Source organism: Heliangelus exortis, chromosome 10, assembly GCF_036169615.1.
Source record: "Heliangelus exortis chromosome 10, bHelExo1.hap1, whole genome shotgun sequence".
Lineage (NCBI taxonomy): Eukaryota > Metazoa > Chordata > Aves > Apodiformes > Trochilidae > Heliangelus > Heliangelus exortis.
In genome coordinates, this window is record NC_092431.1 from 14,651,984 (window position 1) to 14,679,664 (window position 27,681).

Sequence of the window (27,681 nt, forward strand, 5' to 3'; positions counted from 1 at the left end):
ACAAGACCAGCAATAATCACTACTCAAAGATCAAAGCTTCTTTATTCTTACATTAATTAATTGCTTATGGGAAAACTTGACAAAGCAAAACGATTGCACCCACAAATTTGGGTTTATATGCTCTGAAGTATTTTATTGCCATGTTCTAAAGTCTCAAAATAAATTTTACCTCTTTTTTCAAAGGTATTACATATTCAAGAAAAAAAGAAATAGAGTCCTTTGCCGCTCTGTTAATTGTCCAATGATGATGTTACAGTGTATTTCGAGGACAGGGGTATCAGAAAGAAAAATGTTTTAGACATTGCTTAAAAACACAAAACCAAGGACCTTGAAAAAAATCTGACTCCCCAAAAGTCAATCAAAAGTCAGCTTATAAAGGAGCAAGTGCCTGCTTTAAAAACATTTAGAATAAAAAATGACACAACAGAAAATCCCACTGAACTCATTCTAACTCCCTTGTAAGAAAAAAAAAAAAAAGTCTTTGCAGGTAAACTACTTTTAAAACATAAATGGATGCAAATTTTGATGTATAATTGTTTCCCTAGTTTTTTAACACCACAGCCAAATAAGACTTTCTAATAAGAGCTATTTAGAAGCTAGGAAAGTTAAAATGATTTGGTAAACCAATTGAAGTGGTAAAACAAAGAACTGCTTTCAGGAAAACTGGCTTTTTTCCTTCCCAGATACTGTCAGTGCCATTTGCATATTTTACCCACTGTGATAACAGAAAATATAGAGGAAAGGGTCTCTGCTGCCTGCAGGATTTGGAGAAACACTCAGAATACCAATGACCACCAGCTCTCTGCAGGAACACCCACACAGGGCATCCACCAGCAGCAGAGTTGCCATGGCAGCTGACCCAGGCAGGACAGAGGTGCCCTTACAGCCAGGTCCTCACTGCCACATGCCACATCCAGCCTTGGTGTCACTGGGTTATGCAGCCAAAGGACTCCACCAAAACCCTTTCATTGTCACTTTGCCATTGCAGTGGCAATCCACTCTCACTGACAAAGGACACATAGAGGAAAACATCCATTTGAGAGAAAAAAAGCAAAAACAATTTCCTGAGCCCTCCCATCTACAAATGCATTGTTTTCATGTCATGTACACCCACATTTACCTTTTAAGAAAGGTTTGTATTTCTGAAAAATATTTATAATCTATAAAGTTTGCTCTTTCCACTACCAAACTTTTTCATTCTGATCAAGCTACCGGTCTAGAAAATACGAACTGTGATCTGCGAATAAATCCTTTTCCCATTACCACCACACAGGCCTAGAAACTTATTTTACACCAACTCCTACTCCCACCTCTCAATCTAATATGCAGAAGATACATTCCCACCAGAAGAAACATGAATAATCATCTGTCTCTCACAGACAGAATTCAATGAGTATTTAATAATTCCACTTTACAAGGAAGTTACAACTTCAAAAATTGAATTATGTGTACAAACCTGTATCCCCAAGGCATTTGTCCTGCAACCTCCAGAGAAGAAAAAACACTTTAAAAAGTGAAAGACATGTATTGGAGGTTTTAGAAACACCTGGAAAATTACTAAAGAATTCCATTACTCTGAGAACTTCAGCTCTGAAGAGTTCTGTAACCATGTATCAACACTCTACAGCTAGGAGCTCACTCTATGAATTGTATTATTTCAGCTCTACAAATATGCTTCATTCTAAATGTAGAAGGAAGAGCTGTAAAAGCAAATTGTTTGGCTCAGCTTAGTAGGGTTGATGCAATTTAAGTACACAGAATCAGGGCCCTCACAGTTTAAGTCTGAAGAGCCACACCCTGTGTGTCTGGGGAAAGCTGCTCTGGATGAAGAATTCTCTACATTTGCTGGAAATGGAATTAAAAATCAGAACTTCAAATGATAGACAGGCTTGTATTTGCTTTAACAATGGAAGAAATATTTATATCTATGGACTTGAAGAAAACAGGACACCGTGTAAATATTTTTAAAAGGAAGCACATAAGAAAGGAAAGAGGAAAAGCAGGAAAACTGCCAGGCACAGCAACAGCTGGATTTAGAAGTAGTGATAGGCATTTAAAGCTGAAATGCTTCAAAAAAAGGAGTGAGGTTTTTTCCAGGAACTGCTGGAAAATACGTGAATAATTTGTTCAGTGTCAGTGTGACAAATCTAGACACAACCTCCCTGCTAACACTTTCAGTGTGTGATATCTTCACATTTCTGCTGGGAAATGCTAGTTCGACAGGAACAGCTTACACCTGTGCCATCCTGATATTTGTCTATTTTGCCAGCCAGGTTGTATTTGTAATCACCATCATTTATTTCTCCTTTGCAAATAAAGTCAGTGCTGCCACTTGCTCTTCACTGCCACACAAACAGCCTCATGAAAATTCCTGCAGTGTTTTTGAAGCTGCCAGGCTTACAGTTCAAGGGTTTGTGCATGTCCTACAGTGCACAAGGCAGGGAAAGCACTCCTGCAGAAGAAACACTTGAGTTGACCACTTTCTGTTTCAGTTCCAACCCCAACAGAGGCTGACTTAACTTTCCAAAGGAAGAGTTTCCTCTGGGCAGCCTCAGGAACTCAAAAAAGGAAGGTGGAAAGGGCATTACCACCCCTTCCTACTGAGTACTGGGATTTTAACACACCTTTTCTTACCTTGGAACTTCCCTTTGGTTCAGTTTCACAGAAAAACATGACCAGAGGGAAGAGTGTGTGTATACCTGTACTTTTAACTACTTACTGAGCCATAAGGATTCCTGACTGCAACCAAGAGTGGGACAAAAGAGGCTCAGTACTGGCTAAAGGCACCTGGGTGCCTTTATACTGAGTCCCATTTCCTGACATGCGTTCAAGTAAACTGTGAGGAAATAGCCAGATGGGTAGATAGAATATACCCAGGAAGCAGAAATACAGAAAAAAGTCAAACCAATGAACCTCTGACATGTCCTTTAGAAAAAGGTACTGCAATTGCCAGTATTCTGTTTTCAATTAACTACTTATACATTTGGTAGAAATGGCACCATCAGAGGAAACTATGCCTTGGATTTGGAAGCAGGCTAATAAACTGTTAATTGTACACATGAGCAACAACAAAAAAACCACTGCTATATCAGATACCTAGTAAGCTTGGAAGATCAGGTCAAGTGATAAGATCCTTGCTGGTGTGGAGAAGATGCATTGAGACTTGCAAGAACTGTTCCTCACCAGCTTATGTTCCCTGTGACAGCTGTGTTACAGAGGCTCTCTGAGAATTCCCAAATAAAACTAAATTACACAACACCAAAAGGAGGATAAGCAAGCTACTAATCTCAGGTGCAATTCTTGAAAGATCTGAAACTCTAGCAAGACTGGGCACATCTGCCCAAAGCAGCTGTGGGGTTGGCTAGGGAGTCCTAAAGCTTGAGAACAAATAACCATGAACTTGTCAGCCTCTAGACACCTCTCCTACTAGCTGTAGCTACAAGGACTAGGCAATGGATCACAATAACTTCCCCATCAGCCAACATCCCTGAGGTCATGAGCAGACCAGGACAAAAAAAAAAAAAAAAAAAAAAAAAAAAAAAATCTCCTTTGTTCTCTAAAAATAATGGGAACTAGGTCAAATACCTCTTAATTTCTGAGGCTCGAATGCACAATTGTTTAGCTTGCAACTAAAACGTGAAATACAGTAACAGAGATCAGATCATGTGGAAAGGATGCCACAGACTCTGTTACAAAACTAAAAAAATCACTACGTGATCTTCTGTTACATGAGTACACGTCTTGACAAGAAAATTTACTTCAGGTTTTGAAGACTGTGGTTTTCCTTTATATTAATCTCTTCTATATTCCTTGACAAAATAAAAAAACTTTTTAGAAGTGAGGTGGGTAGCTTTGTTTGCAGTTTACTCTGAGGCTCTAAGGCCTTGCTAACAGTCTCAGTTAGTCTCTTCCTAAAAACATGTAGCTGGCCTTTTTTCTCTACAGCTCATTCAGGTAGTTCAGCTGTTTCTTGGTCTCACTCTACAAAGTCCCTTTTTAACCAGTTCCAGGCCTGAGGGAAGTTCCACTGCAGTCGATGTAATTCTTCACATCCAAGAAGTTCTGCACAACCACATCCTGGGAAAGGCCTGAGGGTCTCCCCAGCCCTGCTGGACACTACAATAAAACTATATAATAAATCTGCCTTCTAGCTCAGAACTTCCATGAGACATTATCTGATTTACCATTTAAGGTTTGTCATCTGGCACCCTTCTGGTTTTTTCCTTCAAGTGTATTGAATTCAGCATTCAGTGAGAGGAAAAGTGAGTTCTCTGTTTTTAAAAACTGGTGAATGTTGAATTTCACTGCCTTGCCTAAAGGCAACATATTCATCTATTATTGATAGATATTAATAGATATTCATTAATATAATTAATATTCATCTATGTTCATCTATTTAGGAAGAAAAAAAAAAGATAATAGTGAAACAAAGACTGTAATGGGAATAATTCTTCTCAGCTATCTTCCTGAATGACTGTTTAATCAATGGCTATGTCCCATTATTCCACTCATCACTACAAAATGAACCTCCTCTCACCCACACTCTGTGATAAGCAACAGAAGGGGAAAAGGACAAGACAAATGCTTCAGTCCCATAGGGAATCTAAAGAGTCAGAAAGCAAACAGAACTGTTAAATCTTTGCCTGCTGCCTTGTAAACAGAGAGAGCCTGGCAAGCAGCCCAGGGAACGCCTAGTACAGTATGAGAGTGCAGAAAGACTGCAGGAGCAGCCTGGTCAGGTCACATCACAGCTCAGGATGCCCTACAGCACTTGGGAGCAGATGACAGACTGAAGCAGAAATCACATTTGAGTTTTATTTCAATTTTGAGCAGATTTTTGCATGTTTTTAACATAGTTTAATTCAGAAAATGAGCGTGTGTGGAAACGGAGGAGTGGGTGAGATTCAAAGAGATCATCTTTACTTTGATAGGTATGACAGCAAAGGAAAAATTAGCTGTAGAAATAGGTGCAAATTAAAGCGAGGTCCTACACATATGTAAATCTATTTCTTAAAGCCTTTCAGTACTGTAGGACTTACTGGCAATGTCCATTCACCAGCTTTCCCAAATGGCAAAATTGATCTGTTTATGCAAAACCATATTTTAAGTATTGTCCCAATTATGTTCAGCTATTTGGATTATTACAGATGAAAAGGAGTAAAACTCTGGAAAACTTTAATCATTCTGAATCACACTGTACAATTCATCTATCTCTAATACCAAAGGCCCCAGAAAAACCCTTCCTGCAGCATTATACACTGCTTTAATAAGAATCAATCATTTCAGTATACTAAACACTGAAATTTAACATCATGCTTCTCAAATTCAAAAATTACACAAAGAAACAACAGCTTTACTCTAAATGGAAATTGGAAACTGGCCACAAAATCATCACAGAATGGTTTGAGTTGGAAGGCACCTTTAAGATCTTCTAGTTCCCACCCACTGCATGGGCAGGGACACCTCCCACCAGACCAGGTTGCTCCAAGCCCTGTCCAATTTGGCCTTCAACACCTCCTGGAGGTGGGTTAATTAACAAATGCAGCTTGTGATTTAATCATAATCCAGTTTGTCAAAAGAAAAAACAAAAAACATTATGTCAGTTACAACACAAGGATTGTATCTGTGTCCATACATGCACTAATCCCAGCAACTCAAAAGTCAGCATAACAGACTCTTCCCTGACGTGGCATAACTGGGAAGCCTAATATAAAACCAGAAATAGCACCTGACTTCACACAGCTAACCTTCCATCTTACAGCTGAGCAGTTATTCTAAAAATAAAAGCTACTTGAATTACAAGAGAACATTAAAAGAAAAAACGTACATATAAGGACAGTCATCAAATTCAGAAGTCTTATGGATTTAATCATATTGTGTACCACAACAAAACTACAATTATAACTAAGTTATATTTTTTCCTCACTAAAATTACCCCTCTTACACTATTAAAGTAATCAGTGCCCTTAGCTACTTTAAAAGGTAGTCACCTACTATGGAGAACTTAACCAAATATGGCCAAATATCCAATGTACTTTCATTTCTCTGAATCTTTACATAAGAAGAGCTCCTGTGGCAAGAAGCAAACATCTCGTGCAATCCAAGGTTTCCAGTGTTTGTGGGCAGACACAATTTCCTGGGGAGGTAAAAGAAGCAGCACTTCTTCAAATGAGAATTATTTTTCCACAGACAAGTAAGAATTCAAACTTGGTGTTTGAGGCCAGTGCAGAAGGAATAAAAGAGAAGGCAGAAATCTGGAAAAGTCCTCTGATGAAGAGTACAAATAAATTTTCATTAATATTTAAATGGAAGTTTTAGTTTTACACTGGAACAGGTTGACCAGAGAGGCTGTAGATGATCCCATCCCTGGAAACAATTAAAGGCCAGGGTGGAGAGGGCTCAGAGCAATCTGCTCTAGGGGAAGGGGTCCCTGCTCACTGCAGGGGGTTGGACTAGGTGACTTGAACCCGATAAAGTCAGGTTTCTCTTCAAATTTTATTTTAAAAAGTCAAATTAAATAAGATAAGCAGATACACCAGTACTGTTATGCCTGCTTGAAAGAAGTCCTGTCCTTCAAACAAACATCCAAAAGTTTCAGAAAAAAAACCCCCAAATGAGCACCACTCACCTTCCCCAAAAGCACAGAACATAATCAGCCCTAAACCTCACAACTCTCCAGACCATAAAACAGCACAGCAAAGAAGTGCTAAGCCCATTTCTCAGTCACTTGACTTCTCTGGAACCTGCTGTAAGGCTTGGGTGAAGTGTTTTATATTTCCTCTCTGAAAATCACCCTGTATTACACTTAAGTATTGCTATACTGCTTACCAGCAGCTTGGAACTTAAGTGACTTAGGCAAAAGATTTAGGTGACTTCTTTAGAATTCAAGACTGACTCGGTGTGTTAAGGTTTTTTTGAGGCAAAATGTGAGTAAATTGGAAGGTGAAAAAGATGCATATAGAGTCATAATTCCATTCTAAACTCCTAAACATTAAAAAAACCCAACAAAACTAAAGCAATCAGGGTGACTGTTGAGCCAGAGCATCAGAGACACTGCTGAACACTGGAAGTACTGGTAACATTATCTTGTTTTGTGGAACTCTGTATCAATTATGCATATAATTGGTGGTTTTGAAATTCATGAGAAAGATCATCCTGTTCTGAATTAATTAGTGCAGAATTCATTACTGGTATCTGAAAACAATTTCTCAGAGAGCAAGAACCATACACCACAGATTGTTACTGAAGATCCATTTTCAACCCACTGAATAATTTTATTTATTTATTTTAAGAAACTTTAAAAACACATTTCAGGCCTCCTTCTCTAAGATACTGAACATCAGTGTGAAATGGAGCAAGTACAATGTTCCAATGACAACACCAACCACAGCAAAACTCAACACTGAATGCTCTGCTGCTCTCAGAAAACAATGTTGGCAGCTCAAAAGAATTTTTCACTTTCTTCCACTTATATTTGGCAATATGTGAATCACTACTTTATTCCAAACTTCCACCACTCACTGAAAAGCAAGTAAAACCATATTTTATGCCTATAATACGAACCCTTTCTGAGTTTAGAATTACATAAACCTAATTTACATCATGGAAGGCCCAATGCAAAACTTGCATTTGTATTATATCCAGATTTTGGCTAACCAAATCTTTTGAGTGGTTTAGGCTAGTGTACTTTTACAGAATTAGTTACTCAAGGTAACTGATGCTAAACTGACAGTCTGTTTCTGCTTTGGTTTGGGTTTTTTCCCATAATAAAGTCAGAGTTCAATAAACACATTATTTTATCAAAGGGCTGGTTTTTTTCTGCTTGTTTTTTCAAATAACCCTTTTTCATCTCTATAAAAACTACTTAGAAGCATCGATAGAATTCTTAAAGTCATTTAAATACAATGAGAAATGTAAATTGGGATACATCTGTTAATTCCAAGTTGTTTGTGCTTTACTTTCTTACCACTCAGCAGTTCATCAAGCATTTCATTATACCTTGTCTTCATGATGCTTAAGACCTTGTGTAACAGACCTCATCCTTTCCACTGCATTGATCCCATGTTTTCACATGCAGAAAACCAGTTGACTGCAGCAGAAGTCACATTCCCACTCCCTTCACATTCCCACTCCTTTTGTCTAGCAAGCTAGCCAGGCTGGAAATCACTAATCACCTATTTCTGGTTAAAGAAACAAACACACAACCAACAAGTAAACCCAGTCTGCCTCAAGCTACAACAAAGACCAGGCTGTGGAACTGGAAGAAACAGTTATACAGGGAGATAACATCTTTATAACTTTTTTTTTTCCCCTCACTAATCACATATCAGCAAGAACAGTTATGAGACAGTGCTGGGCAATATAAATAATACAGCTTCACCATTCTCTGTTGGATTCAGGGGTTTTTTTTTAGATTTAATTGGTTTTCTGTAAATATACATCATACCTGTTTTCATTGATAGATCAGGATTTTTTTAAAAACACCACTTAAACTACGGATACAGATAAAAATGTAAAATATGTTACAGTTTACAGACTGGGAACAGATTAGGGTTGCCAGCTGTAATGCCCATACAGCAAGTGACATGGCAATTGCCTCCAACAATACAAAGGATTCTCCTGGATCCTAAATTGGTCCAGGGCAGCTAAGAACAGCAAATGCAACCCCAGCAGGTGAATTGCCACATTACTCTGCACAGAATTGGAACCCTACTATAGTGCTGGCACCTCTCACCATGTTCCCATTGCAGCTCCTAAGAAGTGGACTTAATCAAGGTACAGCTCAGCCTGGATCAATCTAAGTCACAGCACTGATTGCCTTTGCTCTAAGCTCCATACTCCAGTTTGAAGAGAACATTTTCAAGATACTCAAACTGACCCAAAAATGTACCTGTTGTTGCAGCTGATGCAAATACCTATGCAAATGACTCATGAATCCTTGGGTTACAGGTTTTTTCATCACCATTATAATGGTGGCAAAACAGAAAAAAACTTCCAAATTCCCTTCTGCTTTTCCCAAAAAACAAAGCAATAAAGAGCTGAAAAGCATATCTACAAGTAGTTTTTAATTTATTGTGTAAAAAGATGAAAATAATGTTGAGGCTGGAGATGAGAGCATCTGCATACAAATTCTGACTTGTCTGGACTTGGAGTCTACTCATCTGGACTCCATTTCGTGCAGACAAACCAGAGTAGCTTTAATCTAAGCCATGCTGAATACCAACAGTAGCAGCCACCAGCATCAAACTTTGCAAAGGGTATCCTGGGTACCAACACCAGCAGCTGAGCCTGGGCTGCTGCCAGTTCACTGCTGCTTTATGTCAGAGCCAACTTAAAGACATGCTGCATTTGTACCTATTCACTTTCAAGTGATCCTTCTGGAACTGGAATGTGATGTAAACTCCTCCCTGCTCCCTGCAGAAGGGAGTTTTGTAGTACAGACAGTTCCCCACTCTGCACCTGGGTGTGCAACTACGCAGAAAAAAGCAAATCATACACCAGAGTCTGCTTGCAATACAATAGAGTAAGTGAAGTATGGGCAGTCTCTTAACATCACAAACACCACACAAATAGCAGCAGCACCAGGGAGTGTTATTTAGTAGCACATGAGGAGCAGATACTGGGGATCTGCTTAGAATTTCACAGGCTTCGAAGCCAGTGCTGCAGTAGGTTGTCATTGTCACACACTTCTGATTACACATAGATGGCATAAACCCTATTCCTTCCATTTTTTGCAGTCCTGTCAAGATTTAATTTGTTCCATCTCCAAAAAGTTTATGATGCACCCTAATTCAAGCAGAGTGTGATCTGTCTTTTTTCTTACTGCTACTGTCCCTTGAGTATATGGTTTCATGTGCAGTTAGTTGTCTGATCCTGAACAAGCAGATTAAAATGAGAATAAATTCTCATTTGACTAATATTGTAGGTACCTTATGTCAGAATCACAAAAGCCAGTATTTTTGTCATTCTCCTCCTGAGATGACAAGAATGTTACAATCTCCAGAAGCATCAAGTGCTGAGGTAATATAGTACAGACCATAGGAGGGTAAAGCAAGCACTTAAACAAAAGTATGTCAGGATATCATAACTGAATCTCATCTATCAGTTATACCAACATTCACTTTACACCTTCAGCTGTTACAGTTCCCCCCATGGACTGAACTGCTGTCCATACTGGAGCTGTGGTCAGAACTTCAACCCCTCCTGCACTTAGTTACAGCAGCATCAGCTTTAATCTCTTTAATCATTACTGCTAAAGCAGCAGCACAATTCTGGTGACGACTCCCACATTACGAGGTTACTGGTGTCCTTTCTACTCTCAAGGTCCAAGGCTTTTGCAGATATTCCCTAGTGCTTAAAGAGCTTCCTAAGCAGCTTCTGGGAACATATGTTGTTTTTACTAGCTCTGGGTAGAGTTTCACTATGTGTGCCAAGCAAACCTCTGTGGGGCCCTGTCAGTGATCAACTGATCTAGTGTTCAAAATTAGAACCCAAGCCCAGCTACTTTTGGCAGATTCACTGACAGTCTTAATTCTTATCTGCATTCAGGATATGCAATCAGTTACATGATTTTACTTAACTCTGACATTTTCTCTACTGGTACATTAAAATAAATAGGCAGTCCAGCACTCTCTGTACTGTGCATTAAAACGGGCTGGCATGGTTCTGTCTGTCTGGCACAGCCTCCCCCAGACGAGAAGCTCTCTTAGAAGCTGTCTTAAAGCAAATGCCTAGAGATAGGATTTGTATTGATACTATCTATTCAACATTAAAAATAGTCTTTTTCTAATTTGGTTGCAAGCCTGAGGGTACCAGGCAACATGGCTCATTTACTTCCAAAGTAAGGACGTAAAACTAAAAGGTTTTCTAGAAAGCACATACTGGGTCAGTGGAATTTTTTTTTTCCCTTTCTCTGAGCCTCCCAGAAAGATTTCGACTGGAGATGCAGATCCCTGAGAAGGGAATTTAAAATTATCAGCTATTACTTCACTATTCCCAATTAGTTTTTTAGAAACCATCTCTTTTGTATGAACACCATGTTGGAAGAGCCGCTTAGCGTACTGTATGAAGGTCCATGAAGCCAGGGTTCACACTGCCTCTGCTGAATATTTCACAGACATTTCCCCAGCAGGCTTTTCTCTTGTGGGAAGGGGGCTGTTCCAATATCTTTTATTATAAAACTCTTTGCTCACTAGAAAGAAAAAAAAAAAAAAAAAAAAAAGCTTTGAAATTGTTATACAAATATATGCATGAATGTAAAGGCACCATTTAAAGGAGTGAGAACTATTAATGAATGCAGAGGAGCTCTGTCATTCTGGAATGACATTCTAAATTCTAATTTTTTACATTCTAAATGTAAATTTACATTCTAAATTCTGAAACTGATTTTTATGGTCCTTTACCTAATTTAAAACCAGATCAAACAACACATGACAGCTCAGAGCCTGCAAGTGAGCAATGGTCAGATTCTCTGGACCTGTGCTGATTTTTCTCCTTGCAGTATGAAGTGCCTGCAGTACAGAAAACAAGTTCAGTGAAAGTTCTTTGTCCTCCTGGGAAGATTCTTTTCTCTGATGTGGCTGAGTTATTTTTTATTACTTAGAATAGCTCTCAAACACCTAAAAAATTCACAGAAGTGCAATGTCCCCCTACACACAGTGTGTGTAATACGCTTCATGTTCAATTAGGAACTGTCAGCCCAAATTTAAGTTTACACACAGATCCCAGAAATGTTAAAGTATTGCCCTTATGCATCAGCAAGTTACTACTGCAAGAAATAGATGCTAAAGCAGTGAGATTCAGCAAGAACAGAAAAACAGCAAAATTCAAGATTATATCAGTTAAAAATCCACTAAAATATGTATGCTTCATTTCCCTCCAAAGTTGTATCACAGATGATAAGAGCAAAAGTCTAAAACATTTTTATAAAGAGATGAGGTATTCAATGGCTTTTTAGAAAGTACAAAAGTTAATAAATAATATTCATTATAATGCCTCCTAGGCTATATGCAAATGTATCTACTCAGTTTCCAACTGTGCCACCCTCTCAGCCATGCCCTTTAGAAGTTATTCCAGTCCTCTGCCAGCTCAGAGGTTTCACAGTAAAAATTGGCTTTTTCTGTCCAGATTTGCAAATTTCACAGAAATGCCTGCTTTGAAAGGGTTTTATTTCAGTCCACTCCAATAAAGAAGACTGCAGTAAAAGCCACCCTTGCAGTGTGACATTGTGAACTCCTTATAACCAAGGCAAATGAAAGCAGAAATCCTCTAAATGGATTTCTCTCCTGTCAACATGAAATGAAATGAAATGATGCTCCATCAGCTTTTTCTAGAAAAGTCAGGTAATGTTTTTTTAAAGACACACTGCAAATTTAATTGATTTCATAATGACCCCTCCAATGCCCACCTCACAATTCCAGGGAAACATAGTTACTAATTCTTTACAAATGCTAAACTTGTGACAAACTCAGACACAGGAAACCAAAACTTTAATCCACTAAACTAAATTAAATTAAAAAAACCCCTAGTCTTCATTTAACAGAATCCCTAAAATAAACAACCCTTACTTGACAGAACTGCTAATAATGCCTTCATTTGACAGAATTCTCTTCCCACTGAGATTTACTTGAATGTTTTGAAGCTTCAGTATTTCATCAATTACAAATCAAGAAATACTTTCCACTAAATTGCAAGATTACTTACTGTTTCAATACAGCTTTTAAAAATAACTTTTATTACCTCCACAGCCAAAAATTCATGGTGGTTTTCTGACAGTTCTGCCAATACATTTTGTATTTACTCAATACTTTGTTATAACTTCACATTTTGCTATTAGTTATAAAAATGAAAACCCCTATTGATACCTCCAAATCACAATGTCCATTTCTTACTAAAAACCATTGCACACTGGAGGAAAGATTGCAAGAGAGGGAGGAGAAAGAGCAAGTTAAAATTCAGTCAAGTAATTATGCTATTATTTCTGAAAAGCCCACATTATCACCCTGAATAAAGTCATGAAACTCTATTATAATACAGACTAAGCATTGATACTTGGTGCAATTTTAGAATTACTGACATGTTACCCTTGCCTTTCAGTAGAAATTTTGTATTCTCACCAGAAACCAAACATCATTCTTTAAGTAAAGCATTTACACCAAATATGCACAGACAAATAATAAAATTAAAAACTGTGGACTCTCTCAATCCTTTTAAGTTAAAAAGATGGCAGACAGAGGGAGCGTATATGTTCAAACACCTTGCCCAAAGCTGCATTTATTTCCATACCTTCCTTAGGTTTGTAAATATGCTAACACAGAAGGAATGGTAGGGAAAAAAGAAGGCAAGAAACGCATGCAAAATGAAAACACGTGATGGACTTCAGGGCTATTTAATGCACCACAATAGTAGAACCAAAATAAGTAAAAAAAATGTGTATCAAATGCTATCAGAAAGATGATGGAGAAGGGTCACAGTTGAATTACAGGAAGGCAGTTTCTGCTAATGCAGTGATGAAGAACAAGTAATTTGCTGTTTTATAATAAAGATTTGTAAATTAATAGCTTGTCAAGTGCTACATACTTCAAATAGACCTATATGCACTAGTGAAAACATGAGGTGTTTTAGGAAATTAGTTTCTTTTAACTTGGAGTTTTGTCCTGAGAATTTAATGTTTAAAACAGTTGGGAATGTGTTCATGGATTTGTAGATTTTTACTACAACCCAATACATCAAATTTTGAGAACTGTCAGCCAGATTTATTCAGCAAAGAATCCAGTCTAGTAGAATATAAAAAGTGAAGAAACATGTTTAAACATTTTCTTTTCTTTTTGCAAAAATAAATTTAAAAAGATTTCTTCTTGTTCTAAGGATACAAATTTGGAAAACCATTTTTGTTTGTATTTTGCACATAAACAAACCCAAGCATAAATATGGTAAAAAGCGCTGCTAGTAAAGTCACTTTTCTCACTGAAATTTGGTAATACATTATCAGAAAGGCTTCCTTGTTAATACTGCATTTAACAGAAAACCTGCACTTTCTATTATAGCTAAAAGAGAACTTGTATAAGAATAAGTTATAATTTCTTCTCTGCCAGCTGAGGATAGTTTACAGATAAGGGCCTCTCACAAACATTCAGGTGTCATGCAAACAGCATCTCTCGTAGCTAAAAATAAGTTTAAGGATGCCAGTGAGACTGCAAATGACTCAAAAGTAGGTAGGAGGATGAATCATACAGAACATTTTGAGATTAATTATATATGAATAAATTAAACACTGAGACAAAAAAACAACAGTGCAGCCTCTAACTTCAGTCTCATCCCTAACAAATTCAACTTACACAGAAGTTATTAATATTATCTCATAATGCACATGACTATAGGTTTTTTTTTTAATTCAGTCCCAAGCCAATTTGAACTTTACACAACCCTTTTTTTCCGCTATACAACAGAGGAAGCTTTGTCATTCTTACCTAGTGTACAACTGTATTAACAAAGGTCCATAGTTGGTTCTGAATGTGAAAATATTGTGTCCTAGTTTTCCTCCTCTGTCCTTCTCCAATATTAACAAATACTAACAAAGCATTTATGTTCTGAGCAAAGACAATTTTAGCAATGTCCTATTGCTAGAAACTGTATCATTTCCCACTGGCTTCAGAGAGAAGGAGGAAATACAAGCTAGCAACTTTTGAAAAACTTTGTGAAATGGAAAAGATTTTATTTAAAAGATGGATCCACTTCTTAACTGTCAGGCAAACAAGGCAGAAGGCAGGCATATTTTCCCTCCAATGTACATGTGATTTCAAGAGAATTTCACCAATAAACTCTGCTACAGATGAAGGGAAAAAAAAAAAAAAAAAAAAAAAAAAAGACAAAAAGGCAAACTCCTCTGAAAGATTTGGAAGTAATATCAGATCTATGCTGCCAACTTGAGAGCGATGAAGCACTGGGGAGTCATATTAAGAAGAAATATCCAAAGCCCTATTCTCAGTTTTTCAATTGCTCAGAAAATATACCTCAGTGTGTACTGAACATTTGCATCTGTACACCTGATGTCTGCCAAAGCAGGTAGGCATCTCATTTTCCTTTCTTTACCAGCTGATATTTTTTAATTACAATTTCTCTTCTGTGCCCAAAAGAGTAAGTAGAAAATGGTTTGTAGTGTCAGCAACATTCTCCATGGGACAGTACCATGGACTATGCTGTTCCCTCTCTTAAGGGAAGCTTCTGACAAACCAACAATGCCCATGAAGTGAGGGTCCTGGTGACAAGACTAATGCAATGAAAGCTTCTTTACTTACTTATTCCAGGATCCCTATTTAAGCAAGATGAATAAACTGAAGTATTCCATTTCAGATAAGCATTTGGGCACTACCAGGCTTGCATCTACCTTCCAACATAAAAAAAAAGGATGTGTAGGATGGGACACAAGGATCTTGCTCACTATATGAGCATGAAGTAGAAATCTTGGAGGACTGGCTATTAACGTGTTTGGAGTCCCTCTAAATCCTGGCAGCCAGCACGCTGGGCTCCAAGCTGATAAAAATCTCTGCAAACTTTTGGCCACCAGCCATCTGCTCTTGCATACCTTGACTTAGCAATACTTATACAAGGAATGCAGTGGATGAAGGAGGATTAAGGAGAACTAGAGCAAACCAAGTGGAGCTGAATGGCACTGTGCTCTCTGGCTGTTCTCTCCCCAGTCAGATGTAGCTCAGGAAAAGCCCAAAGGGCTCTAAGGGTGTACCTTTTTTTCTGCAATGAGCAAAGAATGAAAAAAAAACCTTGACCTCAGCGGTTCAGATGTCCAACACAACTTCACAATGTTTTTCCCCCTTCATGCAGAGATACAACTGAACATTGGGCTTATAAAGTAGATCACTTTTCTACTTGTTCTCACAAAAAAACTACATTAAGTCAGGTCAGAGACTGAAGGTTTTAAGTGCTGTGACCTACATTTGGCTAATCATATTTTATTAGCTTTAAAACTAGAGGTGCTTTTTAAAAAACTGCCATCAGGATGATTTTTCAGATAAACCCTCTCTCCCATACTTGATAACTTACACTAGAGTTTACCTCCAAAAACTCCATATAAACCTTATTTCTTATTGAGGACTGGTGTAGAGAATTCTTGAAAGCATGAGATGAGGGAAGGGAAGGTGCTAAACTCCGAGTAATTTTTAGAGGTAGTGTAGTGTGTAATTTTGATAATTTTATGTTCATACCTTTTTCTTTGTATTGGAACAAACAAAATAGTATTTTTTATGTCTTTTTTATTTCCATTAATGTATGTGTAGTGTCAATCATACTGTGTTACACAGGGCCTAGATGAAGATGAAAAAACTTCTGATGAAAAATGTTGTACATTTAGTGGCATGTATATTGGAGGAAAAAGAAGTTTAAAAATAATAAATACATTTTTAAAGTCAAATATTTGAATGTAAGAGGTGGGGAGAAATTATGTGTAAAAGATACAGTGCTCTTAAAGAAATAAAATTGTATAGATATATCAAAATCAAGGAATCTGTATACTAATTCAAAGATTTTCTGAAACCCTCTCAGACCATAAAAATTCCTCAAACATTTTTACATCTTGGACTGCACTTTCTCTCACAGGCTTCTCCCTGCTGTGCAACAAGACAATGATGATGTCCTCACACAGCCAGTTAGATTTGTCAGTCCAAAAGCAAGAACAAATCCCTTGCAGTAAAGGAGGATTAGCACTTGAACTATAAGTGTGTTCTTAAGCATGCATCAGACCTCAAGAACTGGAGGTAACAGCAAATCCATGGTCTATAGCAACAGCCACTCTACTAAAACTTCAGGAAATCTTTTTGTTTGTGTATGAGAACAAAGAAGGAAAATATACAGAGCTTTGAAAATCAGATTTCAACATTTGTTCATCATCCTTTTAGACCTTACAAGCTTGCAATACAGATTTTACTGTATTTATGCTTTAAGTAAGAACGTATAAAATATATATAAAATATACAAGTATACATTAACAAAATAGTACAAATACATTCCAATACAGAAGTTTTAGCACGCTCATCTTCTGAGGAAAAAAAACCAACAAAAAACAAAAAAACCCAGCCACAAACTGGCCAGAATACTTACGTCTACCACAAACTCTCACTGTGCCATATTTTCTCTCATGCTCATATAAAGCCAATTGTGGTAAATAGATTTTGGTTGCAGAGATTGTTTTCCGAGTCAGATGACAGATCCATCAGTGTGTTCTCTTTGTTCAGAAAGCCAGAATACTGTCCAATTTCTAACATTATTTTGGAATAGCTCATCTAAAATTACTTGGCTGTGTATGAGTTAAGGATATAAAGAATATTTTTCATCTTTCCCACCCTTTGTCTGTAATAAAGAAATAGCAAAGCTTCATGGATTGGCAATCTTAAACTTGTTGTAGTTCCTGTGGGTGGATTTGTGACTAGAAATGTATCTGGTCACTGGATATTCTCGTGAACTATTCTGAATATGAAGTATGTGAGATTGCCAATGTCAGTATAGACAATTTTCTATTCTCAGCCGTGCTCTCCCCTCCAGTCCTGTATCTCAACAGGATGCTTACTTCTGCTATGGCTGGACTGCTTATATGAGGGATTCTACTTAATACTTAACTTTTAATAAACCTTGGCTGGATTACTATTCCCAACTGTAACATGACTGCATGAAAGAATAATTTGGCTCTAAATGGATCTGAAAACTGCCCCAGGTTCTAGGAAAACATAGCAAACAAATACTCAAAATAGTTTTGTTTATAGCACAGGACATGCTAGACACATTAATACTTGAATTAGAAATACATAGAAATAGAATAATAAAAAAATATTAGTACAGCCAATCTAGAAAAGTCATACAGCCATGACAACTCGGTGTCAACGTGAGTGGTAACCCAGTGCCCAGGCAAACACCCTTCAAAGTCACTCTGCACACTAAAAGGAGAAAGAAAAATCTGAAACTTGGTAATAAAGCAAGTACATGACAGGAAAAGACACTAAATTTTAAAAGAATTTCCTAACTGCCTGACACATGGGAAGGAGGGCCAGTAAGAAGAAAAAGAAAGGGAAAATCAGTTGCTTCTTTGCTACCCCCCTACGAGTCTGGTAAGAAAACCATGACCAAGTGAACTATGAACCATTATGTTCTCATTCTCTTCCCAACAGAAACGCTACTTTTTACTTCAAAAAGCATTATATACTTGACTGGGTGAGAATACATCTACCAGTCTGATAGCAACCAGATATGATGGCACTCAGTCTGCAGTCTGACCAGACACAGACCACCTCCAGGTCTGTAGTTTACACAGACCACATCTAGATGGTGTCAGATGTCTGCCTGTACAGCTATGTAGGCATACGCTAAGTGTCTGTATTATTGGGTCCCTTGCAAATGATGCAGTGAATAAAGCAAATACTCTAAGTAGGATCAAACTCCACATTCTGACTCTCTCTTGTTTGATTTCATTTGGATTTAAATGAACCACAACTTTGATTTCTTTAAAAGATAAAATTAAAAGTTTCCGCACCTGTGGAAAGTCCTTAAAGAAGATTCTGGTTTCCTGCTATCCAACCATCTGTTTTTAACTAAATGGTCTATTTTCTGCTAATTTTATCCAGACTGGAACTCCCTAATTAAATATTAATTGAGTTGGAAGTTTAAGATAAGGAAGGCATAGCCAAGAAATGCCAAACATACTAGCCCAAAATTCTTACTTGTCATTTGGTTTACAAGCTGTGTTCTTTTTGTTTTCTTTTGGAGCATTTTACTTTCTTCAAAAAGCTCTCTTGATTGCAGAGATACTCTGTGCCAAGTAGCAATAAATAAAACACCAAATAAATATGAATAAAATAAATACCTCAGCACATTACATAGACTGCATATTTGCACAATAGAACTAAATGATTGTTGACTCTGTAAACAAGAAAACGGCTAAAAGAACACTGAATTTCACTGCCTATAGTGAAAACATTTGAGTATCATTCATTCCTCCTCAAAGCTTCCCAACCTCAAGCCATAAACAGGGTCATTGTTTCAATTAAATTCTGGGAAGCTCTTTGCTTTTAAAAGTTGGCTTGTGTTGCTGCTACTTCACCAGGGCAATAGTGAACTCCCTTCAGAATCTTCAGACTGCTGTGGTTATTGCAAATTAATCTGGCAGTATTTTAAACATTAAATCCGAATATTCCCTTTCCTCTCTATGACAAACTGTTTCATGTCTCCTGCAACTGATTTACTATGGAAGAGAACAACATTTTTCTTAGTAACTGGCACAAATCTAGAATAAAATGTCGTATTTTAAGGTTTCAGTATTTTTGCTTCAATAGACTAAAGAGATGCTGGCAATCTGATTACAGTCAACCAAGAAACAACTACTACAACACATCCATCAATGTGACAATATGAAAGACAACTCCTAAAACTAGAATGTCTTCTCAGACTGTGTTATGAATAGGAACGGAGAAAATTCAACCTTGAAACCCTTTCATATGTGGTTTCTAAGCAGCTTTACACTGTAACAGCCTTCTTAAGGAAAAGTTTGCATGTTTAAATGTGATAACGTGAGAGCTGTTTACTGAAGTAACATAAGGCAATTTAATTACTGGGAAAAAAAATTTCAAGATCTCAAAGTAATGAGGAACCTGTGACACGAATCCTAATCTGGCATATGACAGCTGCAGAATGAATTCAAAAGATTTTTACCAGACTAATTATCTGTTAATGGCCAGGCTCAGCGGGACACAACAAATTCCCAAGGTTTAGCTTCCAAGTCATGTGATTCCATCTTTAGCATGGCAGATGGCAGACAATGACTGCATCCCACTCTTTTATTCCAAGAGCTACACACCCCATTTCTGTAACCCAGCACTAAAATTATTGTAATCATACAGCACCAAAGATACAACGTTACCACTGGTGACACCACTATTTATTGTTTCCCACACTGTGCAGCATGTCATTTTTATTAAGTGCTGTCAGCTCTTGGTGTGCACAGACAAAAATTGAAAACCCAGTAGGATTTATCCTCTCAACAGACCCACAAAGGCTCCAGCAAGCTGGCTGTCACTTTTAACATGACACACATGCTTGCTTTTAGCTAAAATATCAGCAGGTTTGGCTTTTTTCTTTTTCAATTGCCATGCTCTAATTGGAAAGTGCTGACTTCAAATCAAAGCCTGATTTTGTATTTCTTCTGCTAAATATTCTATTGTTCTAACATCCCATTTCACCAGCCCATCAGTTTGATGGCACTGGGTATTACTTAGTACACATCTAAACCTTCCTTCACTGGAAAAGATTAAATTCACAGCAAAGGGACCCCAGCCACTACATTCTCAATACTCATACACATCACATACCTTGAGCTAGAATTCCGTGTGCTTGTGGGTAGAAAGGAGATGTACAGTCTCTGTTTTATCTGTACACACACAGGGATTCCCTGTCTCCACTCCCTAGCCCCAAAATCTAAAGAGCTTTGTTTCAGAGATGTCAGATTTCCAGTGCTAGACTGTGGCCACTTCACATGGCATAACCTTTATTTTTTGCATATGCAACAGAGCTGAAAAGCTTCCTCAGCAATATCCTTGACTGCCACTCTTCTGAGATGACTCATGAGATGTTTAAGGTTCTGGATTTTTAATGCCTTTTCTGTAGCACCTTAAGCATCATCATTTTGATACTTTTGAACAAAATCCTTACCATTTTACTTTTTTTTTTTTCTTCAAAATGGTAATTTGGCTGACAATATGATACTCTGACAAGTGTGATAAAATTGTAAATACTTTCTAGGGTAAATCCTGAACCACATGTTATCTGCCTGTGGCCTTTGTACCACTGCATGTAATAAAAATGCTTTAGTAAGTGTTCCATGACAAGATTTGTAGCTGGAAAAAGATCTGTGTTTTCAAATATAGGGCATTTTTCAGATTCCCTGCATCTCTGACAGGACACAGTTAATTTCAGGTTAGTTTCAAATAAAACTTCCTTCCATAAATAACTACAGATGGGAATATTTCTGTGTCCATGGATGGAGGTCAAAATTATCTCCTCTGTGTATGCTATTTCCTCCTTCCTTCTAGCAATAAATAACCACAGCTTGAAGTTCTGAGCACACCCATTAAAAACTGGAACAAAAACATCACGTAGCAGTGTCCATGGATGAATTCATTTCCTGTCATACAGACTTCCTCAAGATTAGGGCCACTTAGATGCTTTTGTTTTCCTCAGGCTTGCAACATCTGTATCCCTCACCACCTAGGCAGACTTCTCTCTGCAGTTGTTCTGACACAATTCCAGCCTCTACTACAAGCCCAGCTTCCTCTAAATCACATTTCTTATCGAGTATTGGAAGAGGTTTGCTAGCACTGGGTTAATTTTTTTTCCCAGCTGTAAACCCTGCTGTAAAAATTCCCTGTGGCACTCACAGAATCATCAGAGGTGGAAGGGGCCTCTAGACATGACCTGGTCCAACTCTCTCACTAAAGCAGGCTCACCTGGAGCACATCACACAGGACTGCATCCAGGTGGGGTTTGAGTATCTCCAGAGAAGGGGACTCCACAACCTCCCTGGTCATTTTAATCTCAACTGGTCTTCAAATTTTTATTTTTCTATCTCTAGCTCAGCAGCTCTTCCACAGTTCTAGATTCTTTCATGACAGAAAATGCTTCAAACCAAATGAAGTGTTCAGAGATCTCAGACTGTTAGATCCCATTTACCTGCTCTAGCAAACATCATCTCATCCAGGTATGACTTTGCATACACAGCTGGAAAACTGAGCATAAGAATAATTCATATGTTCAACAACTTGTCTCAGTACTTAGTGGTCATCTCTCACTGAGATTAGGATACTAGTAAAAACACTAACATTAGTGGAGATTTTCAGATCTGAAGCTTATGTTCCAAAAGAACTGAAACAAGGATTCAGGAGATACCAGTTCTACAACGCTTTCTGCTCAGCCCTTTTTTGGTTACTGCCCTCTATGACAGGTATGGTAACAGCTCCAATTTGTCTCCTTAGTATTTCTACTACAAAGCAAACACAAAATTCAGTTTACAGAACCTATCAGCTCTACTAAGAATTTTCAAATCTGTCACTGGACAATAAGAACTTATAGAAAGGAGAACATGAAGAGTCTGGTGAACCCTTCAAATGTAATATCTGTTCTTTCTGGTTACCCATTTACATTTTATGCAAACTTTACAAAAGTAAACAAAAAATTAGGGAGTTTTGGCTTCAGAATGAGCTGCCAGCATACCTGTGGTCTGTCAAAACTACCTTTAAAATAAGGCTTATCTGTGGTATGTTCTCACAATTTTGAGAATGGAGCATAGAAAAGGTGGCTCATCCATCTTTCAGTTCTGTTATGGATATTAATACATGAGCTGCAAGAAAATGTAAGCTTTAAAAGTTACTGTCTTCCTGGAGTGCAGCTTATTTTTCCTTTGTGTGTCAAATAATATGTGCTGCAGAGTTCTGTATACCTTTCTTTTCTAGTTACTCACACCTTTACACACCTCCCCATACCTCATATTCCTTTAAACAATTACCACAGGTAATTTACAATGAAGTAAGTTGCTACCCTACTTTTCATGATGACTGAAGCTTGTTGAACAAGATAGAAACCTTCCATCTCTCTCAAGATAACAACGGGTTAACTTCCCAACTGGAGAAGTTTCAGGCTGACTGTCCTTGCTTCACAGCAGGACAGTGACAGATTCGAGCAAAGAATAGAAAGAAAAAATGCAGCCAAGTAAGGAAAACACTTTGGTCAAACAAACATATTAGGCAAACCTCAATGTCAGAAGCACAAAGACTGGAACAGCAGAAGCCTGCACTGCAGGGTTAGAGCTTAGCTACTTTTACAGGAATATTTTTTTCTCACATAGAAACCATCACAAGGTCTTGGGAGTTACAAAAAGTTGGTTGCTCAACAGCTTAAAAGTGAAAGGTTTCAGCCTTTTTATCAATGTCATAAGAAAAAAATAGCACTAATATTCTAAGTTACAGCTTCCATATTGAAACTTAAGATAAAAGGAAACATTATAGATGTTATAAAATCTTATAATGAAAAGCTAGATAATTGTTCATACACAATCATCAAGCAAAATATCTGACACAGATGTTATTCTCAGTGTCTACTATAACCAAGATGTTGCTACAGTCAAGATGAAGACTAAAAGACTAAATAAAAAGTATATTGAGAACAAACTTTCTGTTGTACTGCTCAAAATTTTAAAAATTTCTTCATAGATTACTGTTTTTATGATAATTTCTTACTACACATTATATAGTTCAACTGGAAAATTAAATCACCTCTTAAGTTAACAGAGCAACACATTTCCTAACAAAAGGAAACAAATTTTATGTATGCATGGTTTAAACACCTCAATTTCAGCATAAATTCCATATTAAACAGCAAATACAAATACAACCTGAGCCTATTTCCTCACCAAATAAATAAATAAATAATATGCATTTCCTCAGAGTAAAAATGTGAAGAAGCAGGGGGAAAAAACCAAAAAAACCCTGAGAATTACAAGAGCTACATTTACAGGAACACAGCCATTTACAAAATGCCTTTTTTTTTTTAATGGTTGCCTTTCAAGCTTTGCCAGCACTACAACAAATATAAAAGATCTGCCTCCCTGGCAGATTTAGAAGAATAAGCAATTACTATATTACAGAAAATAGGCTAAGAATTTTCCACCAACTGGTAACTGGCAGCAAAGCAACTCTTTATTTGCCAAACCCCACAAAACCCTTGGGTGCCAACTTCTACATATACCAGCAATGAACAAATTATTGCTCAAAACTGGGCTCAGTCCTTCACTTTGGAGAAAAACAGACCAAAAAAATCCAGAAGTCTTTATTCTCCTAGATAAGCAGGAGGAGGCTTTTATTATCAGGGTGTTCAATGCCATATGTCTTCTATCTGAGGCACTGTATCCCATGACCACTTAAATCACAATTAGATCACAGTTGTGCAAGCAAAGGCTCCTTCCCAAAGTCTATGGCAAAGCAAAAGGCCTCTCTTCCAAATAAAAGGAAAGTCTCCACTTTTACACACTACTACTACTAAGACAGTTTTCACAGGGAGGCAGCCATAAGGAGCAGCTATTCGCATGCTGCTAGCAGTGAGAACTATGAATTTCCTTATCCTGCTTGAGAATACTTTCCTCTACAGCTGCAGTCCAGGTTTGGTTATTGCCTTAACCACAGCAGGGCAGGAGAAAGCAGTGCAGCAATCAGTAATCTTCTGGTGAAATATTACTGAAGACAGCCACCAGCCACCATGGGTGACACTGACACGAGCACTGGATCAGAGATGTAATGTTAATTAATTTTATTGATCCCTGAGGCACTACTGCATCTTCCCCATCAATGCAGACCAGCAAGTTCCTACAGTGTTAGCAATGCAATAGAAGAGGCAAATCTGAACTGAGAATCCTAGTTTTTGCAGTTTTGCTTTCCTGACTCTTGCTTGAAAAGATTAAGATCACCTTATCCGAGACACCCAAGACTGCACGGGCAGAAGAGACTAATTACTTTATTATAAATACCCTCAAAGCAATTTTATTATATATTAAATTAAACATGACTAAGTCACTTTTCAGTTGTTTCTAGAAAGGTTTCTCTCTTAACTAATCTCATTAAAAATCAAATACTGAAAATCAAGACTGTTGCTGATGCCTTTGTCTCACTGTGTTTAACACCAAGGAACAGATGAAGTTATCTTCAAGTAGTTTTATATTTATAGAAACTGTGTCCACAGCACACAGAACACAACCACAGAGATACACCAAACCTCACAGGGAGACAACCTGAGTAAATACACTTGTTCCCCAATAAATTTTCTAGAATCTTTACTCTCCTTCACTTCAGTCTTTGTGGATGTTAAAGATGTCAAGGATCGGGTGGACCCAGTCCTGATGTTGATACACCAGTTTGGATTCACATTCTTGGTGTAATCAACACAAAAAAGATGCTTAAGTAGTCTATAGGATAAGTTTGACAATAAAAATTCCCACATCTGTGTGCACACAAGTGAAACTGTTGCAATGCTGTCAAAGTTCCACTTCAATGTCAAATGAAAGTACCAAGTATCAGTCATGTTCCATGCAGGGCTGAGCCAGTAACCTCACTGATCAGCAGCAAGTGTTATCCCTGATACTTCTACCTGGTGCAGCAGAACATTCTGTGGGCCACTCCTTTGGATTTCTAAGTGAAAATAAAAGACCTACTGCATCATTAACCCATCATTAAATGTGGTTTCGCAGGGGTAAAACTAAAAGTAAAAGCAAGTTGCAAAGATATGACCACCTCCCCCCAAAAATATTCATTTCAGCTATAATTCTTGGCCTTAGATCACGTCAGTTACTACCTTCAAAAACACATTTCAGTCTTCTTGCTTATTAAATTGCAATCTGTAGAAGTTAAATGGAAGGAGGCAGCAATATTTTTCATATACCACTCAGCACTGTGTAGCAGTATGAAAAAATTACCATGCTTCCGAAAATGTATTTTAACAAGTTTGTTATCAAAAGTTTCACATAAACAGTATTACTTTATCAATAGGGACTTTATCAATGCAATGGAGTTAGTATACGAAAAAGATTGGGATTTTAAAATTTATTTTACTAAGAATGCAAAGTGGCCGATTTCTTTTGCATTATATACCATTTTAATTTTTTGTAGGTATTAATATTTCCATACAAATTTTTTAAGAGGTTTTTCATTAAGCTGTCCTTAGTCAGAGGCAGGTTAAAGCACATAGACTAACAAAGGAATGGGGTTATAAAACAAACAAAAAAAAAACACCAAACCAAACAAAAAAAGACCCAAAAAGCTCAAGTTAATTGATACTTATTAGATGGTGACACAAGTTCTCCTACCTGTTTTCCATCCAGTGTACAAAGCCTCTTGACTACACCCGAATCTAACTTAATGGCTTCTGTGATGTCAGTCAAGACCTGTTCGAAGGAGTGAGCAGTCTTCTTATTCAGCAGGATTCTCACAGCTTTCCGGGGTTTTACTCCACTCCTAATAACAGTCACTAATTTGGGCTTAATGAAATCTTTACTCTCCTTCACTTCAGTCTTTGTGGATGTTAAAGATGTCAAGGATCGGGTGGACCCAGTCCTGATGTTGACACACCAGTTTGGATTCACATTCTTGGTGTAATCAACTTTGCGGTAGGGTTCGTTGGATGCACAAACATAACTTTCACCTGAAAAGAAGATAACATTTTCATAACTTCAGAGGGTTTCAGCTATTTTTTATCAGTTGAAGAAAAAAAAAAAAAAAAAAAAGAAAAAAAGAAGAAAAAAAAAAGAAATTTTTCAGGAGTTATTTTCCTCTATTTCAACTGCAGGCCATTTTAAATGAAGGACTATAAATTATCACAGCTCTCCACCCAAACAATACACTCATGGAGCAATTTCAGAAGGTTTCAAAAGACCTCTTTTTTACATGACATTTTATAGGTAAAATCCTAAGAGGTGTGACATTACATATAATATTTGCTCTCAGCATTAATACATGACCAGATTTTAAATTTGCTTAGAATTAACGTATAAACACACACTTCTAATAAATTCCACACTTTCCCAGAAAACAAGTATTTGTAAAAATGTAATCTATAGCACTTCAGCACTTCATTCCTTTGGGGTTTAAGCCAGCCAAACTGATGCCAAACACTGTTAACAAAGTAAGAGAACTTCCCTGTTAAAAATCACAGATATATATAATTCTGGCTGTTTCACTAACACTAGTTTCACTGGCTGTTCACTAACTTGAACAAGATCCTTTACGTGTCTAGCCTTAGCACCTATCATCTGAATTACTAAGAAAACCTCTTCTAAACTTCAGGGGTAATTTGATCAGGACAGGGCTTTCTTTTTTTGTCCCTGGAAAGTTGACACAACTGAGTATAAGCAAGAAAGTTGACACAAGTGAGTATAAGCAATACTTCAAATATTTACATTGTTGACTGCAACTGGGTCAATTTCATGGTTTGAAGGCCCACTTTCCATTGACAGTCTTGAAAGATTTTAAAGCAAACCAGCACAGGCACAGCAGTTACATTCCTGGAAGAAATACCAGGTCTTTAGCTCACAACATTAGCATTGACATTAATCAGCTCCCTGGATTTCATGACCAGGTCATGAAATCATTGATATTACACTGAGATTTGCAGGTAAAGAAGTAACCTATAGACTAATGAAGAAAAAAGATCCATTAAGCAATCCTTGTCTTTCTATATAATGCAGAAAAAATGCAGCAATTACAGATACAGGTGACAGCTGGGACTCTGAACCCAGCCAAACTATTCTACAGCAGAAAGCTTAACCAGGCTGCAGAGCAGTTTTGGCAGAAGTATAAAACTTTCCTATAAGTTGGCATTGCAGTTTCAACAGAGCATATGTGCCATCCATCCAGTGCTTCATGACAGTACCCAGAACAATCTAAAAGTGTCAATTCTTCCACAAAAAAAATCCTGCTGTCACCAAAAATTTCTCAAATGAAACATATGCTCACTTAAAAGGAGTAGCATCTGCTGATATTTTGGGTCATGATATAATCAACAAATGGAGTAAGTTTGCTTCTGATTCTCTGTGTCTTCCTAACATTAGAAAAACAACTAGAAGACATGAAATATTGCCTATTAACAGGG

General features: G+C 37.4%; 1 protein-coding gene across 7 annotated transcripts in view; it reads right to left on the reverse strand.

Annotated features, from left to right (window-relative positions):
• The window catches only part of DCLK2 (doublecortin like kinase 2), a 71,396-nt gene that overhangs the window by 36,868 nt on the left and 6,847 nt on the right, over positions 1-27,681 (reverse strand). For all 7 annotated transcript variants that reach the window (XR_011727773.1, XR_011727772.1, XM_071753679.1 and 4 more), the window contains exon 2: positions 25,901-26,235. Coding sequence is in view for 5 of the 7 variants with exons in the window: in XM_071753679.1 (XP_071609780.1) it covers positions 25,901-26,235 (335 nt within the window). In the remaining 2 variants the exon portion in view is untranslated. The remainder of the gene's footprint in view (positions 1-25,900; positions 26,236-27,681) is intronic.